Below are 18,896 nucleotides of genomic sequence, written 5' to 3'. Positions count from 1 at the left end.
CATAAGAGATCAACTTTGGTAGAATAATGAAGGTTTCCATTAGCTCTGTACTTTTTTTCTTTAACTGTTTAAAAAAATCTTTATTGAGAATTTCATACATGCATATAAGGTATTTTAATCAAACCCATGCCCACTCGCTCCCCTCCAACACCTCCCATATCTCCCCATCACTTTTTTTCTGACAACTTCCTGTACTCTTTCTTTCTTTTATGGGGCTTTTTGCTACCCTAACAGTCCCCCCTCTGAAGAGGTAACCCTAAAATCTTTTAGAGATTAGATAAGAGCTCCCAAATACTTTTGACATTTTTGGCCTTTGGAACAGAGTATGTTGCTACGAGGCCCAAGGACATTTTGACTTTTAGCCAAAAAACTGGCTATTTTAGCCAGAGCAGTCTGCATCCCGATTCCCTATTGGCAATTTGGGTAACCTCTTCAGAGGATAGTGTGTTCTTTTTTATATAAATAATCTTTTCTAAAATGCCACAAAGCGTCCCAGCCATTCCAAAGCCTCTGGTTTTTCATTTCTGCCATGATACACACAGATACATATATTAAACATTTTTGGCCAACATGGCATGTAAATTCCAGAGTTTTTTTTTAACCTAACATGATAACAATAGCATCTTCCACACAGCTATCTGTTTTACATAACCAGGGTTGTTTCCTGACCATGACAAAGAAGGCATGCCCTGAGTCTGTTCAAAGTTGCCACTCTTCTAACTTAAGGAGAACGCACAGCAGAGCTAGCGCAGCATCATCACACGCAGAATCCAACGTAGGCCAAGATAAAGCAAGAACACTGTGCTAAGACAACGGTCCTCAGAAACACACAGGAGAAGCCATCCATAGATGCCTCTGGCAAGATTGTTGTGAATTTTTTCCTTTTTGTCTTTTTCAAACAGGACACATACAGTATTACAGCTTTCCCTTCTTTAAGTCTATCCCCTAGGAATGGAATGCTCTACCCCACAACTCTTTATGTGAATATTTTTCAATTAATCTACGGAATTCTCATAGACACAGTCTATGAATCTTTTGGAACCTCCTAGTCTAGCTATCTCAGGCATCTTATTTGCCTATGAATGAATGTCACCTCTAAGGATACAAGGAGAAAGGAAATTTTTTGTGAGTGGGGTGACAGAATTCCCTGCCCCTTGTCTAGCCTCACAAATCACAGCAACCCTATTTCAGGCAGTATAATTTTGTTTTATTTTTTAATTTTAATTTATTTTAGAGACAAGTTCTTACTATATACCCAGGATGGTCTCAAAGTCCTGGGCTGAAGTGACCCTCCTAGGCAGTATAAATCTGGTGCAGGGCCCACAGCTGGTTGGCAGTTTCAAAAACAAGTTCTAAGTTCATTCCAGAGCAATAAGGAAGTTGATTCATGAATTAAGTCTCACTTCTTATTGCATGGATAGAGACAGTGATATGTTCTCTTTATGAACAGCTTAGGAATACTTCTATATATTCAAGTCACTTGAAAACCTGGGGTTAATGGTATAACAGCATCCTTGAATAGTTGTTCATGATGGGGCTAGACTACAAGTCAGAAAAGGTAGGTTTGTAGCTAGGCTCCTGGGTTGCTGGACAGTCTTTAAACAACTTGTTAAACCTTTTTCTATCCCTTTTTAATCAACTGAGAATACTTAAAATACTTACTAGGATTTCCCCAAAATCAAATAGCTTAGTGTTTATGCTGACCTTCTAGTTACAAATCAAGCATATTTGGGTCTTCAGCCCCAGGTTGCCATCTCAGCTCTACATAAATGAGTTATTTGATTCTGAGTATGCTAATGAACTGGAATCATAGCCCCTTTCTTCATTAAAATAAGAACAATTACTCTGATTCATTATTTATTCTAAGACAGCTAACCAATACACACCTTAAATGATTGTTTTTCTAAAGGAAAGCTGTTTTCTCATGTCATGCCCTGAGGGGGGAGGTGTAGAGTTTTCATAAAATACAGTGGTCAAGGTCTCTTCCCTCAGATTCTGGCATATGTTGTCCAAGTTGGGATGTGAACATGAGTATTTTCTTTCTTTAAACTTTTTATTGATGTTTTTGTGAATTTCATACTATGTCTTGATCATATTTAGACCCCCTCCCCTATATGCACCCACCTATAGCCCCCACACACACCGGTTTTTATGCATTCTGTCATGCATGTTAAGGCCTATCAAGTTTCTGCCCCCAAATGTCCCTCAGTATGAGTCTATTCACTGGAACCTATTCAACCTACCTAGCATCACGCCCTTAGAAAAGACCAACATTCCCTCACCCAGCAGTGATCAGTTACCAACAGTTCCTCCACTAAGGTTGGGGTTTCTGACCTATTTCCCCTCTTCTATGCTAGGTTTCTGGTCTAGTATGAACTTGCATGGGTCTTATATATGTGTCACCATTGCTGTAATGTCCTGTGAGTAACTTCCCAGCCAACTGGAAAAACATTTCTTTGCAGTCTTCTACCACCCCTGGTTCTCACAGACTTTCCATTCCCACTTCTGCAATGGTCCTTGAGCCTTGAGTGGCAAAGGCTTAATATAAGTGTACTACCCAGGGACAGGCATTCTACAGTCTCATTCTCTACCTGTGGCCAGTTGTGGCTTTCTGGGTTGATCACCTTCTGTTGCATGAGGAAGTTTCGCTGGTGAGCGTTGAGATGCATTAATATTCTCTCTGTCTCCTGCTATGTTTCGTGAGCCTTAGGTGTAGAGGTTGCGTTGTAGATGTGTCACTGAGGGCTGGGATTCTCATAGACACTTGTTCTCTGCTTTTGACCAGTTGTGGAACTTTGTAATTATCTCCATCTGTTGCAGGAAGAAGTCTTTTTGATGAGGGATGATGGGTACACTTGTCTGTAAATGTAAAGATACATATTTAGAATGCAGGAAGAAATTACAATGGTCTAGGGATGTGACAAAGTAGGTTTTTCTCTAGGATCTATGACCTCTACAGCCATTTATTTGTATTTGGCTATATTTACAGTGCCACACATGAGTTCTCTCCCACAGAGAGGTCCTTAAGTCTAATTAGACAGCTGCTGATTAGCCCAAAATAAAGGTGCCACTATTGTACCAATAGAGATAGTTTGCTGGACCAGTGATTGCTGTGTTTATTAGGCTTTACAGCTGGGTAGGGCCATTGAATGATTTCCTCCCTTGGCAGCTTGCAAAGTATCCTCTGATACTATGAGGCTTCCAGGTCAGTTCTGGCTCCATTGTTCTAAGTCCTGTGTCCAAGTATGTCTTGTCTTCAGCAATAAGGTCTTACCCTCAAGTTCTTGGAGGCAGTAAAGGACTCTGGCAATATCCTTTATTTTGGGAGTCTCTTGGACTATGCAGACTGATAACTTGAAGGGAGGTTTCTTCTGCCTGGCAGTGTGTTTTTTTGTTATATAGACTTCAGCTATACACACGTACTCATATACATTTTGTATGTGTATTTTTTTTTCAGTAGGTTTTTGAACTAATGCATTTCCCTCTGGTTTTTCACACCTCCCAAGTATTTTTCTCTCTCCTCTCTCCCCCCCTTATATAACCCTCTCTCCTGTCTTCCTAGTTAAAGTACATCCATTTTCCATTTCTCCCTTGATAACACCTGTCTCCTACATCCCCCCTCTCAGGCTCCTTCTCCTCCCCCCCGCCATGGTTCCTTTCCTGGCTCCTGTGGTTACATCAGGACATATATTCACATCTAAGGATTTGGAACTAAGATCCACAAATGAGGGAGAACATGCGTCACTTGTTTTTCTGAGTCTGTGTTACATCACTTAGTATAACGGCTTCTAGTTCCATCCATTTACCTGGAAATTTCATAATTTTATTTTTCTTTACCTCTGAGTAGACTATGGTTCTAGGGGCAGCCAAGATTGAGAATCTCTCTAGATAGACCACTGACCCACCAGAAATTGTTCACTGGCTCAAATAGGTACCTTGCATGACTTAGGAGACCTTAGCTAAGGGGGTGATGTGTGCTGCCTCAAAAGATGCTCGTGGATCTCTGACCCTGCTCTGGCTTCAGTCAGGCCCCAGAGAGGGTCCCTGGAGATTTGGGTGGCAGCCCTGGGTAGTTCTTTTGGGATCTGCCTCCATCCATTCACGGCAAGCTCGATTAGTTTGCTTCCCTCCTACCTGTCCACCTGTCCACCTGTCTTCATCTGTGTGTCCAACATCGGTCTGGTCTGAGCACCTCTCAGAACCCCACCCCCCATTTTCTGCCTTCCCTATGGAACTGAGTCAGAGCTTGTCTCAGAACTCCCAGGGCACCAAGACTTGGCAGCACACTCCACCACCTTCTCGAGAGGCCATTTTCCATGGCCCTTTGCTCTAAACCAAAAATAAAACAAAAACCAAGAGTAGCAGCAACAACCAAAGCTAGGTTTGTATTTTCTTTTACTGTTAGACACGTGGAAACATCAGTGATTATCTCCTAACTGCCTACTATAAAGCTGTGGTTTCAAGGTGGGTAATGCGCTTGTGAAAATGGCATGTTCCCAGCCAATGTTTATTAGCACTGGCAGATGGAAAATAAAATGCCTTTTTTCCCTCTGATCTCTAAGCGGCCAAGATTTGAGAGAGTAAGTCCTTTTTAGAAGAGCCACTTTCTGAATGTTTTCCAGAACCATCAAACCAAACATGTTCCTAATCAAGAGATTTATGCTGGGCCTTTCCAGTTCCCACCACTTCTTTCTATGAACATAACCCTGCCCCACCCCTCCACAGAAAATGCCAGCAACAAGGGAGGAGGCACCCTTGGCCCACTGCCTTCTTTCCTTAATGATTCCCTTCTGTGCAGCACTCCCAGTCTGCCGTAGGTTGGCTGGAGTCTCAAATGCGCCCACTCCCCCTGTAAAGTTAGACTAGAGTCCTGATCTAATCAGGCAAACATACAAATCTGTCTGAAAGTAATATGACCACAAAGGGCAGAAGCCTGTCTCAGCAGTGCTGCCCTGTGGCCCCAGGGACCCAAAGGGAATGGGGAGATATACACCTGCTGCACTGATCATAAAAGGATGAGTCTGTGAAGATCTACCAGAAAGCCCTTCATGCAGACACTGGATTTTCCTTAGACCCAACAGCATGCCCTAATAATCTATATACTATCTGGGTAAATGTTTCCTAACATTAGGCATTCCTGGTTCTTCAAACTAAATACCATCAAGATCACAACCTTAAGACAACAACATCACTGCCTTGAGACCAGAGAAAGACCATTTCCATGCTATTAATATCACCATATGGTTAGGTGTTAAAAGAATATCAAAGGCCACAGGGTGGACAGTGAGTGCACCACTCACCTCTGCCTCCCGCATCTCCCAGGAGTAACCATCCTCACAGGTCCCTGAGGAGCCTTCCTACACATATACCTCCAGGACCATATATATACCAACTCATGCTTTGCCCAGATGAGGACATATCATATAAAGTTTGGGCTCCACATTTTTTTTTTTGGTCTTTTTGAGACAGGGTCTCCCTGTAGCCCCAGCATTCCTGGTTCTTCAAACTAAATACCATCAAGATCACAACCTTAAGACAACAACATCACTGCCTTGAGACCAGAGAAAGACCATTTCCATGCTATTAATATCACCATATGGTTAGGTGTTAAAAGAATATCAAAGGCCACAGGGTGGACAGTGAGTGCACCACTCACCTCTGCCTCCCGCATCTCCCAGGAGTAACCATCCTCACAGGTCCCTGAGGAGCCTTCCTACACAGATGCCTCCAGGACCATATATATACCAACTCATGCTTTGCCCAGATGAGGACATATCATATAAAGTTTGGGCTCCACATTTTTTTTTTTGGTCTTTTTGAGACAGGGTCTCCCTGTAGCCCCAGCTGTCCTAGAACTCACTATGTAGACCAGGCTGGCCTTGAACTCACAGAGATCCACCTGCCCCTGCCTTCTGAGTGCTGGGATTAAAGGTGTACACCACCACACCTGGCTAGACTCTGCCTTTTAAAAAAATTAATAAATCTTGGAGAAAGTTGCTGATGTATAGGAATATAAATTCAATGGAGAGCTGCCTCATTGTTTTACTTAATGACTGTAAAGTTTATTGGATAGTTGAACCATCATGTACTTATACATGTGGATAAGAATTTTATTTATTATTTGTGCTGGACAGCTTTAGTGTCAACTTGACACACCTGGGTTGAGGGAGCCTCAATTGGGGAATTTCCTCTATTGGACTGGCCTGTGGCCATGTCTGAGGGGCATCTTCTTGATGAGTGATGTGGGAGGGCCCAGCCCACTGTGGGTGGTGCCACCCCTGGACAGGTGGGCCTGTGTTGCATAAGAAAGCAGGCTGAGCAGGGGCCAGGGGAGCAAGCCAATAGGTTCCTACCTTGGGCGACCTGGGAGATGTAAGCTGAATAAACCCTTTCCTCCCCAAGTTGGTAGTGGTCAGAGTGTTTTGTCACAGCAATGAGGAAACAAACCAGGACATTATTTTTCTTATTTTATGTGTATGAGTGTGTTGCCTGCATGTATGTGAGTGCACCCGTGTCGTGCAATGCTGTGGAGGTCAGAAGACGGCTTCGGATTCCCCGGGAACTGGAGTTAAGGACAGTTCATAGCTGCCATGTGGGTGCTGGGAATCAAACCCAAGTCTTCTGCAAGAGCAGTCAGTGCTGTTAACTGCTGAGCCATCTCTCCAGCCCCGTGGATGAGATTTTTAACATTGATTTTTAACTTACTTGCTAAATTGGAGTATTTGTGCATTTTTTACTTCAGTGATTTTTTCCCAGGATCTCGCAGTAGTTGAGAGTTCCTTGACACACAGAAGGGCCTCCTTCCTCACTTTTCTGTGGATTCTATGTGTAGTGACTGCCAACATTTCTTTAGAATAGCCTTTCATTTGTTTGATAAGCTGTTGAGTCAGCATTCAGTTAACATGTATTCTATGATAGATACAATGACTAACTACTGGTGATCTGAAGTCTAATAGGGCAGTGTCCCTGGATTCAGGCGCTGACAGCCTAATGACGGGGCAAGTGGGCTATCTGTGACAACTGCAGGGATGAGTGCAGCTGTTTCAAGAGTTCAGCACAGGTGAAGTATGGGTGCTCCATTTTCATGGGTGCCTCTGGGGAGCTTCCCGGAAAAGCGAGCATCTGAGCTGATCTTCCAATGAGCAGATGAGTGACAGGAGAACTTAACCAGAGAAGGTCATCTAATGAGGAATGGGTGAAGAATGGAGGTTGTTGCAGGAGAAAATCTGCAAGCAACATGGAGCTTTTCTTCCAGCTCATAAGTAGGAAGAAAAAGCGTAAGTTGTAGAAGTGAAGAAGAAGATGGAGTCACAGGAGGAGCCGTGTCACAAAGGGTATACTTGCAGGCAGTCTATTTCTGTCCACCACCAGCTTAATAGATTTCTACTGAGAAGCTGCCACCACCATCAGTGACAGTCGCCATGTGACTTGAGTGGCTTATTAAAACTGGGAGGAGGCGTTGGAGAGATGACTCCCTCAATAAAAGGCTTGCTACCTAAGCATGAGGACCTGAGTTCAATCCTGTAGCACCCGTATAAAGACAGACAGACACGATGGTACGCACCTATAATCCTAGTTCTAGGAAAGGGATGGGACAGGAGGTCCCTGGCGCTTGCTAGCCAGCCAGTCTAGCCAGTCGGTTAGCTCTGGGTTCTATAGATGGCATCTCGGAAAATAAGGTTGGAAGTAACCGAGGATGATGTCTGACATGGACCTCTGGTCTACAGAGACAGAGAGAAAGAGACACACAGAGAGACACAGGGACAGAGAGATAGAGAAAAAAGAAAGAAACTAGGAGGAAAACAGCAGAATCCAGGCTGAGCTACTTTTTCCAGACTTCATTGTGGGAATATACCCCAGCCAGAAAGGAAGTGTGATCATAGGGCAGCCAAGTGGATCACAGACCCTTGCTATGCAAACCGTGGTCCTTGGACTGGCACACAAGGCCCACATGTGAACTTTTAGAAATGCAGGTGCCCAGGCCCACTCCAGATAGGCTAAATCACACTTGGGAACTTGGGAAGCATCAGCATAGCATTTAAGGGCTCAGGCTTTGGTATCAGGAAGAACTAGATTCAGGGTCCCGGCACAGGATTTGAAACTCGGTGACCTTGGACAAATTACTTAACTTCACTAAGCTTCTTTTGCCTCATAATCAAAATGGAAAATGACAGTCACTGATACAGATGACATACACGAGGACACTTAACAGAGGGCCTGTCTTTCCTATGCACAAATTCTCAGTAAACTTAATGTAATGGTAACAGTATACTTGTGTGTGGACCCTGAACTCATGTAAGGTATGTCTGCTCCAGGCAATTCACAATAGAAAGAAAACCATCCAGTTGAGAGTCAGCCTGGCTGTCATAGATTTCTAGCCTGAAAAAGCTGGTGGCTTCCATAATTCATATTTCTTTTCCTTCAGAGAAACAGACTGGTGAGTTGCCAGCAGTGGGCAGAGGAGCTGCCTCTTTCTAAGTACTATGAGTGCCAAGTTCCCAAATGCTAATGGACCACACAGGAAACCAGTGGGCTGGAGCTAAAGGAACCCTGAAGAACCTTACTGTGCAGAGGCTGGTCTAGTGAGTGGGTAAAGGCTGACTGGCATCCTTTCCTGACACTTGCAAGAGCCCTTTATAACATGTTGCCACATGATCAAGTAGAAATGTATTAAAGAATAGTTTTAACAAAGAGATGTCAAGGGCCAGCGAGATGACTCAGCAGGGAAAGGCACTTGCCACCAAGCCTGGCAACCTGAGTTTGATCCCTGAGACCCATATGGTAGAAGGAGAGAACTGATTCCCAAAAGTTGTCCTCTGACTTCCACTCACTGTCCATGTACATGCACATACACAAAAAATAAATGAAATGTGAAAAAGATGTCAAGAGTTAAGTACTCTAGAAAGGAGTCACACTCAACATTTTGCATATCCGTAATCTGCTAGGCACTGGGGACACAGAGACAAGCCACCCCTGCCCTCGTGACAGTTACAGACTAGAACAGAGATAAACAAGGAACAAGCACCTGCTTAGTGATCTTGGCTGTGTAATCATTTTGGAATTCACTGTCCATAGTGTGGCACAAAGCAGTGTGCATGGTAAGAAGCTAGAAGGGGGATTGGGGGGATCTTCGTCCTGACCTAAGGCAAGGCATGATAGCACATGGCTCACTTCCTCCCTCTTTGGTACTGTTTCATCATCGGGAAAAAAAGAGTGTTCGACTTTGATGGACTCAAGCTTTCTATCCACCTCTGGGTATCTGTGTACTCCTTCCCAATCCCCTAAAAAGAAATCTATTTTCTATAAAATGAACAGCTAGCTCCATGGTCTCCTTTACAGACTATCTGCTGAGTGCTCAGGGTTTGATGTGCAAGCCCATCCATTACATCTGGAATGTCAGACACTAAAGATGCTGGCTGTCAGTAAGTCTCAAAAGGCCACTTCCATCTTATGGAAGAGCTTACCTGTTATGGGACTGAAGAGCAGATGTTCTAGAATCAGACTATCAGGAATAAACCAAAGGAATGCCTCCACTTACTGTATGACTTAACTACATTTCACTGGGCATGAGTTTCCTCATCTTAAATTCAGTGATACCTGGGGATAACGATACCCAGTACTGGCACCCAAAAGATAACAATGCTAATTGCACAGATACATTGAGATGATGGATGTACTTGGAACGTATGAAGCACTCTGTGATAGGAGCTCTCATTACTATAAGAAATGGGCTCAGCTTTGGGGGTAATGTTGGTTAATCTGGTTATAAGACTTTGCTGAGGAGTACTAATGAACTACTGAGCCATGGCCATAGGAAGAAGAACCTGCGCACAGGAAAGGGATCTGACCTGCGATTTGGGCTTTACGCTGACTTGCTATAGATGCCAATGGTCAAATACAATCTCTGGGCTTCTGTTAAACTGGGGTTACATCTGTCTCAACTTGGGCCTGTAACAATCTGCCGAGGTCACATGAATGATATGGTTTGCGAAGGTAGTGATAGCTTCATGAATGTGAGCTACTATTATAGAACCAAGTTCAAATGCAAATAAGATGGACATGCATCCTAGAGGGAGAGTTCAAATGGAAACTTCTACAACAATGTGAAAAATTGGAAAACTATGGGTCAGATTCAGCCAAGAGATTAAAAAAGGAAAAGAAAACAAGTCACTTATCTCTGCTTTATCCTGAAAAGTCAGGACATTTGGCAAAGGGACCAGCACTGGAGCAATCTGTTGGGCAAAGCTAGGAGCACTGTTTAGTGTGGCTTCCAGATCCACAGCGTGGTCCATCTCGTAATGACCTCTGCTATACCTTAGCCTAATTCCCTCGATCATCTAACATGTATGGTACCTATGGACACTCAGTTTAAGAACTTGCTTTTGTGGTTCAGAAGACAGAATTCATCGTGAGATGGATAAAAATCTCATGGGGAGGTGGACCTTCTTATGGTCATTAAGCTCTAACTCCACTTTTGGTGAAGAAGAAAGAATTCTTTGGACAAATGTGATCAGAGGCACAGGAGAGTGTAGACCCAGAATGCAACAGCAAGACCTGTAGACTGAGCTGGGCTCCACATTGAGAAGCAGTTGAGGAAAGGGTTGGGAATTCATCTGTGAAAGAATGTAGATGCCAGATGAGTTGATGCTAACCATGAGCCCTGGAGATTCGGGGAAGTCAAGAGTTGTTTCAGGAAGATGAAGTCATACATGGGAAGGGTGGAGAGAAAAGAGATGAGAGGCAACCATACTGGTACACAGATTGGTGCAGAAATACAAGACAGAGGACTGGTGGGTCTGAAGAGGACTGGAAGAACAGGGGTGTGAAACAAGTGGTGGAGACACTGGGAGGGAAGAGATTCCAGGGCCTGGAAGCTGGTGGGTCTGTAGATTGATTTTAGGAAAGAATTTCACGTGGGCCTTTCTCTTCCAGGAAAAAGATGTGACTCCAGATAAAAACCTCCTGGGCAAGGTGCGAAATGCCGCCTTGTGGCTGGAGACCTTGTCAGATGCCAGGTCTGCCAAGCCTTCCCACTCCACCACCTCTTCCATTGCTGACTTCTTCCTTGCCCTGACCATCTGCAACTCTGTCATGGTGTCCACAACCACTGAGCCCAGACGGAGGGTGAGGACTAATGATGGTTTGGGATGGAGGGGAGAGGAGATAGGAAAGTACAAAAGCGTAAGAGCAATGGGGGAAGCCCTGATCAGAGACATGCCCCTTTGGTGCTAACCACAGCATCATCAGCCCATCACTGTGAAACCTGGATCAGGCATCTGATCCTTCCTAGGTCTGTTTCCTTATTTTTAAATTAAGTGGAAAAAGTACACATGAACTGTTTGTACAACTTTATCTGCTTGAGGGGCAGATATTGAGTCAGCGTTCCTTAACCATTTAGCTATGGGCCAGGCCTCATGTTAAACACTTTACCTACATTATCATTTAATCCCCACAAGCCCCAAACTCTATGAGGTATGTTTTTGGATTTAAACAAGTGATGTCTGCGTGTGAGTAACTTAAGGAGGCATGGTTAATATGGATCCATGGAAGAACCGTTTGACTCCATTGTAGTTCCCAATAATATCATATTATACTGGTGTCTTTTGTATGGGGACTAAAAATGATTAACACTGTGTGTCATGCTCTTTCCATGGAAAGAATGCAGATGGTAGATTGTCTACTTAAAGTTTATACTTTGAAATCTACCAAGGATAAACTTTTCTTCATTTATTCACAAATTCAGCCACAGTCCCTATGAGTCACCAATAGGAATAATTCATTGGTGCAACTTATGGCTATAAAATCAAGAAAACAGGGTCACTAGACCACAACCTCCCCTAATTATACCCAGGTTTTAAACCACCCAGAAAAGCCACATTAGCTACAGAAAAGTCACCAAGTAACCAAAAGTTTTCAGTGATATTAGGGAGGCAGGAGGCATTAGCTGAGAAAGTAACTCTATTTTTGAGAAGAGAACAAGTGCTATTTTGGAAAAACTCCCTCCCATCCAACTCTTAGATGTCACATTAATGAGAAGGCTTACACTGGCAGATAGCTCAGAGCTGATGTCTGGACTCAGAACAGATCTGAGTCCCAGCTGTGACAACACTCTGGGTTGTCATGGTCCCTTTATTCAATATCTGGTACCCTGGCTTCATCATCCATGCTGATGGGTGCCCATTGAATTTCAGGGATGATTAAGTGAGATAACTTCACACATACATGTAAGCTGTCAGAGATCGTGAATTCTAGAGTGTCTGAACTGCATCTCCTTGTGTTTCTCTTGGCCATGATTAGAGTGGAATGCTCAGAAACTAGAGGAACATGAGTCCTATCCATGCCTAGAACATTACACCTAGAAGGAAACAACTGAGCTAATTCCTTCATTTTATAGGTGGGCAAGCTGGCATCCCTAGAACACACAGATCTTGTCTATGTATGGCCCAAACTGCAGCATTACCATGGCATTCTGCGTAAGACAGCTTGGATACCTCCCACCTTAAAATAATGTTGGTCATTCTTCATTTGACCACAGGTTACCATTCTACCGTCCAGCAAGGCTCTGGGAACGTCCTTGGAGAAGATTCAGCAGCTCTTCCAGAGGCTGAAGCTCCTGAGCCTCAGCCAGTCTTTCTCATCCACTGCTCCCTCTGACACAGATCTAGGGGAGAGTTTGGGGCCCAACTTGCCCCCGACAGACTTAGATGAGAAAGACAATGCATCTGTGTGCAGTGGAGACTGCTCCACTGATGGTGGCTACAGGAGCAGCACCTGGGAACAGGGTGACATCCTGGGATCCGGGTCAGGGTCTTCCTTGGAGGAGGGCCTGGAGGCCCCAGCTCTTGGTCTAGATGGACCCGAGCTCTGCTACGAAGCCGAGAGCCCAGATGAGGCGGCTCTAGTGCATGCTGCCCATGCCTACAGCTTCACGCTGGTGTCCCGGACACCTGAGCAAGTGACCGTGCGCCTGCCCCAGGGTACCTGCCTCACCTTTGACCTCCTCTTCACCCTGGGCTTTGACTCTGTCCGAAAGAGAATGTCAGTAGTGGTGAGGCACCCACTGACGGGTGAGATCATCGTCTATACCAAGGGCGCCGACTCAGTCATCATGGACCTGCTGGAAGACCCAACCTGTGGTGAGTTCACCTTTCCAGGCCCCAGGAACAGAGGCAGCAGGTCCCAACTGAAGTCTAAGTCTCTGAGATCTTCTCAAAGCATGGTTTTTAAAACACATTGCATTTTAAATTGTGTTGACATGGAGAATCACAGTGCTCAATAGCATGTGAAAGACTCCTTAAAGTCTTCTAGGAGAGAACTTTTTTTTGAGACAGGGTCTCCCTGTAACCCCAGCTGACCTGGAACTCATTATGTAGTCCAGGCTGGCCTCAAACTCACAGAGATCCACCTGCTTCTGCCTCCCGAGTGCTGGGTCTAAAAGCATACGCCACCACACCCAGCTGGAGAGAACTTTTTAAATTTTACTTAGCCCCATTTTCCACACTTGTTTTAACATGAATTATCCTAACATGAAATTTTCTTTATACTAGAACATCAATTGCACATATCCTACAGGGCACCATGGTCCTCAGTATCCACATCAGAGAGAAGCAAACTTAACCCATAAGGAGAAGTGATGTAGGAGAGATGTCACAGATAACCTGGCCCAGGTTTCCTGAATCCTGTTCACCGCTCTCTTCCTGCTTCTAGAATGTAAAGCACTGGGCTCTGTTCACTGTGGAATGCCTCAAGTGGCCCTCTATTCATCATTTTCCCTGGCCTCCCCAGACAGATTTTCATAAATTTTCACAGAGCCAGAAAAATGTCCCAAAGTCCCTACATATCAGTGTCCAATTTTGGAGCAGCATGAATTAGTGTGCAGTGATGTCCTGATTGCTAACAAGGAGAAGACAGTTATGAGGCTATGATTCTCCCAGGATAGTAGATCCCAGCCAAGCTTCAGAGTTGCCCAGGCAGCCCTGTGCCTCCTGTATTATCAGCTCTGGACCTGAGCCAAGAGGTTCATGGGGACTGATGAGTGTTTCAAATGAGAAAGGAGCTAATTAGTTCTCTTCATCCCTAGACTCTGGCAGATAAGTGAATTCAGTGCTTCTGAGTCAGAGCCACAGCACTGTCTCTGGGCAACAGCCACCCACGTTGCCCTGGAGATGTTTGTTTACTCTTTCTTCACCTGACTGCAAAATGGATTGGAGATACTGCCAGTAAAAAGCACAGGGGTAAAATTACTGCAATAAGTAAGAAGGAACACCTGGAAAGGATGGCTGGGAAAAGAACCTCAAGTTTAATATATTTACAGTGTCTGAACATTGTGTGACTCGGAGGTTCCTAGCAACCTGAGCAAAAAGATAAGTCCAAGGCTCACAAGTGAAAGAGAAAAGACCATTTTTGAAGAAAAAAACATTGTAAATAGTGTCCAATAAGGCATTGCATAAGTGAAGACTGTACTTAAGGCACTTGAACAATGAGAAAAGATATTTTAAAGGATTTTTATATTGTACACAACAGCCTTATGTTGGACTTCCTTGTGTTTATCTCACTATTAGGAATTTTATTTTTAGCTTTGCATTGCACGCAGGGATAGGTGAAGTGTTCAGATTCTGATCTCTCAATCCAGCCCTGGTATAGGATTCCGAACGTTTCCCAAGCTCAGATCTGCAGAGTGCTGCAGTGGATGAATGATGCCTGTGACAGCTTAGATTAAGGAAATGACGATGTCACTGGTCCTAACCCTCCCCATCCAGCCCAGCCTTAAAGCATCCTTACTATCTAGTAGAGAAAAGCATTAGACTTTCAAGAAAAGACAAATGGCTTCTGAAAGAAATACATTGTGTAGAATTTTATCAGTTGGGATTTGGAACAAGACATTGAAATATTTTTCACACTAGAGTTACAGAAAATGTAAAACCTATTTTTCTAACATCCTCTCTAGAATGCAAAGAAAGCCTAACTCAGCAGACCCAATGTGGTGAAGTCTGCTAATGAGATCCAGGTTTGTGCTGTCTTGGGACTGAACTTGACAAGAACTGAAGTAGATGACAGAGAGGATGATGGGTAGTCCAAGTCTTAGAGAACAGTTTCCAAAGCCAGTTGGTTATGTAGGCTGAGCTGGCTACAGAGAATATATAAGTGAAATTCTGAGCGCCCCAGTGCAACTTGAGATATCTCTTATTAACTTTCTAGACTATGACTCTGTTGCAAACAGATGTTTTTGAACAATTTCTTAGATCACCTGCCTTTCTTGGTGTCTTTCAGCTAGGCTTTTGAAGAAAAGCTGTTGAGAGCAGACAGTTTAAGGACTCATAATTATCATCTTCCAAGGCAGCCTGATAATGCAAGACCTCTTTCTCATCCATGTTCCTAGGGAGGGCTGGAAGGGGATTTCTCTTCTAGAACTATTGTAGGTAGTTACCTGGGAAGATTTCAGGGTGTTCAGGACAAGGCTCCCAACGTGTTTACATACAACTTCATGGGAAACAATGACTGTTTGACAGTGTCTGATATTGATGTGGAAAAGAAGCTGAAGAAAATCCAAGCCCGGACCCAAAAACATCTGGACTTGTATGCAAGAGATGGCCTGCGAACCCTGTGCATCGCCAAGAAGGTGAGGGTAGAGGCTCCAAATGTCAGTAGGTAGCTGAATGGCCCTCACTCTGTGTGTGTGTGTGTGTGTGTGTGTGTGTGTGTGTGTGTTGCACATGTGCAGGTCAGAGACTGACATCAGGTGTCTTTCTCAATCACTCTCCACCTTATTCTTTTGAGATAGTCTCTCACTGAACCTGTAGCTTGCCAATTTGGGTAGACTGAGTAGCCAGCAAGCACTGAGGATCCTCTGGTCTCTGCTTCCCCAGTGATGGTATTATGCCCAGTTTTTTTGCATGAGTTCTGGAGGATCAAATTCAGGTCCTCATGCTTGCATGGCCTATGCTCTCCTCCCAGCCCTGGCCTTTTTTCTTTATAAAAGACCCATTTTCAAGGCTATTCTTGGGGACTTACCCTGGGGTCTTACACATATTAAGCAAACACTCTACCACTGACCTATATCCTTGGGCTTTGCTTATTTTTTCTCAATAAATTTTTGAGACAGGATCTCATTAAGTTGCCCACACAAGCCTTGAACTTGTGGTCCTCCTGCCTCAACTTCCTCAGTATCTGGATTATAGGCCTGCACCACCACACCTGGCTAAGATTAGTTATTCTGACTCATGGCCAAGATCTATGATTATGTCAATTTGGGTGATGCAGAAATCTGAACAGGAAAATCACACATCTATGCTTTTACCAAGCCCTTCTTGTATTGTCTGTGTAAATGGGTAACCTCTAATTCATAAGCTAATTTTAATGTTATAATTGTCTTCTAGGTAGACTTCTAAATTTTGAATTGTTTGTCTAAATTGGCATTTGGAGCCTTTTTTATATGTTCACATGAAAATCTAGGTTTATGTCTTCCCTTGAAAATGTGGGTCTCAATTGGATGGCAGGAATCAGCATTATTATGGAGCAGCTGATCCCTGTGATGAGGGCCACAGCGATATGTTCAGCTGTGCTCTGCTCTCGCCCAGGCTCCCTACCTTGCCTTTTGGTTTGTCCTTGTCCAGATATGATCGTGTAGATTGCTTGCCTCATACTCTCGGATATTTGACATTGCATCCTATGCAAGATAGGCAGGCAAATAGGGCTTTGACCTACAGAGCAGGGACATCGGATGAGCTGTAGAGTGTCTACTTGGAGGGCCATGGTAAGCATACATTTCTAGATGACTAGAAGTGGTTCCTCCTCCACACACACCCCAGGGCCGCTCATCTGTTGTATGTTGTGACTAGAAGTGGTTCCTCCTCCACACACACCCCAGGGCCGCTCATCTGTTGTATGTTGCTTAGTATACCATAGAGATTCACCACCACACCCGGCCCATCTGGGTATTGTTGTATGTTGTGACTAGAAGTGGTTCCTCCTCCACACACACCCCAGGGCTGCTCATCTGTTGTATGTTGCTTAGTATACCATAGAGATTCACCACCACACCAGGCCCATCTGGGTACACATCCCAATCTTACCACTTGTATTAATTACTTTTCTGTTGCTATGACAAAACACCATGACCTAGGCAACTTATAGAAGGAAGAGTTTCTTTGGGCTTATGGTTCCAGAGGTGCAAGAGTCCATCATGGTGAGGAGGTGTAGTGGCCGAGGATGCTGGAGCAGAAAGCTCAGTGCTCATATCTTCAAGCACTTGCAGGAAGCAGAGAGGTAACAAGCTGGAAATGGGGCAAGGCTATGATCTCTTAAAGTCTACCACAGGTGATGTGCTTCCTCCAGCAAGGCCACGCCTCCACAAACAGTGCCACTGACTGAGGATCGTTTACTGAGTATGCAAATATTTGAAATATCCCTACAGGGGATATTTCTCATTCAAACCACCACACCACCTTTTGATGTGAGTGAGTTTCTTTGCTTATCTAAGTTTCATCTGTGACAGTATACTAACCTTAGCTCACACGTTTATAGAGATTACTAAAGGTTTTACTTGTGTCCCCTTGCTTTGCTCTATAGGGACATACAGAGGGACTTGAGGACTATTTAGGGCTTTCATAAAAGAATCATTCATTTCTAAAAGAGAATGGATGAAACGGAACAGTCTGACATGTCATGGACCCCAAGGGAGGAAGAACTGGCCTCTCTGCATCTTTGATACCGTGCCCGGTGAAGTGGCATGGAAAACACAGCTACTGTTATCCTTTCCAGTCTCATTTCCGGTCCCAGTCCTCTTTGCTTTCCAACCTTCCATTGACTGATACATTTAGGGAACAGGAAGAAGGTCAGATTCATTGCTGAATCACAATTTTTTGCACTTGCTTTTCCTCATGACTCCTTAGCTCTTACCTTGAATGTTACCTATCAATGGGACCTCAGCATCTAACAGAAAGCAATCCCCTTTTCTGCAGCTGTTCTCCAACCCCACCATACTCCATGATATCCTTTTTATTATCTGCATAGCACTCCTTGAAGTGATCAATTATTTTAATTTACTTATTTGACATATAGCTCTCACCCTTGACCAGCTTATAAGCAGAGGCATCCAAAGACCTGGTCTCTGTTGATCATCTCCAGTGCCCAAAGCATAGTAAGGATTTAGCAGATGTTTGGTGATAATGGAACATCAGGATGGACCAATCTTTCATTGATTTGTGCATTCAAAAAAAAAAAACTATGGAAAATTTTCCACCTAATTCTGTGAAGAAGTTCAAGCAGGCCTACTGGAGACTCAACAGATGAGGAGAGAGAAGAGATTCCACTTGTTGATGCACTCAAGGTTATTAACATCCCTCTTCCTATTCCGTAGGTCCTAAGCGAAGAGAACTTCCAAAGGTGGGCCAGTTTCCGGCGTGAGGCTGAGGCATCCCTCGACAATCGAGATGAGCTGCTAATGAAAACAGCACAGGATCTGGAGAGTCAGCTCACCTTACTTGGTAGGTAGAAATAAAGCATCATGACAAAAATGAAGAAAGGAAGGGCAAAGGAATGCTACAAGTTAGGAAAAGCATCCTGAACTCCCTGCTGGAAGAATCTGGCCCCTCCCCAAACAGCCAGCTCCTGTTTGTTGAGCACTTATGATGAGCCAAGCATCAAGCTAGGTTTTGCAGCTACAATGGGAAACAGGTACCACAGCCTCCGCCTTCCCTCAGCTCACAATCTAGCCTGGATACTGGAGGATTAAGCAAGTAATTTCATCACTCAGCAAGTGATGATAGCTGGGCTGGAAGATACACAGGATGGAATACAGACTCAAAATAGGAGTACCAACCTAGCACTGGGGCCAAGGAAAGAGATGTTTAGCAAACAGGGAGAGTACTCAAGACTGAGGGAGGGGACTAAACAAA

General features: G+C 44.2%; 1 protein-coding gene across 2 annotated transcripts in view; it reads left to right on the top strand.

The window, feature by feature from the left end:
* Positions 1-18,896, top strand: part of Atp10b (ATPase phospholipid transporting 10B (putative)) — a 270,605-nt gene that overhangs the window by 217,528 nt on the left and 34,181 nt on the right. For both annotated transcript variants that reach the window (XM_029557944.1, XM_017795231.2), the window contains 4 exons: positions 10,933-11,124; positions 12,536-13,136; positions 15,510-15,619; positions 18,359-18,485. In XM_029557944.1, coding sequence (XP_029413804.1) covers positions 10,933-11,124; positions 12,536-13,136; positions 15,510-15,619; positions 18,359-18,485 — 1,030 coding nt within the window. The remainder of the gene's footprint in view (positions 1-10,932; positions 11,125-12,535; positions 13,137-15,509; positions 15,620-18,358; positions 18,486-18,896) is intronic.

Source organism: Nannospalax galili, unplaced genomic scaffold (assembly GCF_000622305.1).
Source record: "Nannospalax galili isolate Female #2095 unplaced genomic scaffold, S.galili_v1.0 scaffold667, whole genome shotgun sequence".
In the NCBI taxonomy this organism is placed as follows: Eukaryota; Metazoa; Chordata; class Mammalia; order Rodentia; family Spalacidae; genus Nannospalax; species Nannospalax galili.
This window is presented reverse-complemented; position numbering and strand designations above follow the sequence as displayed.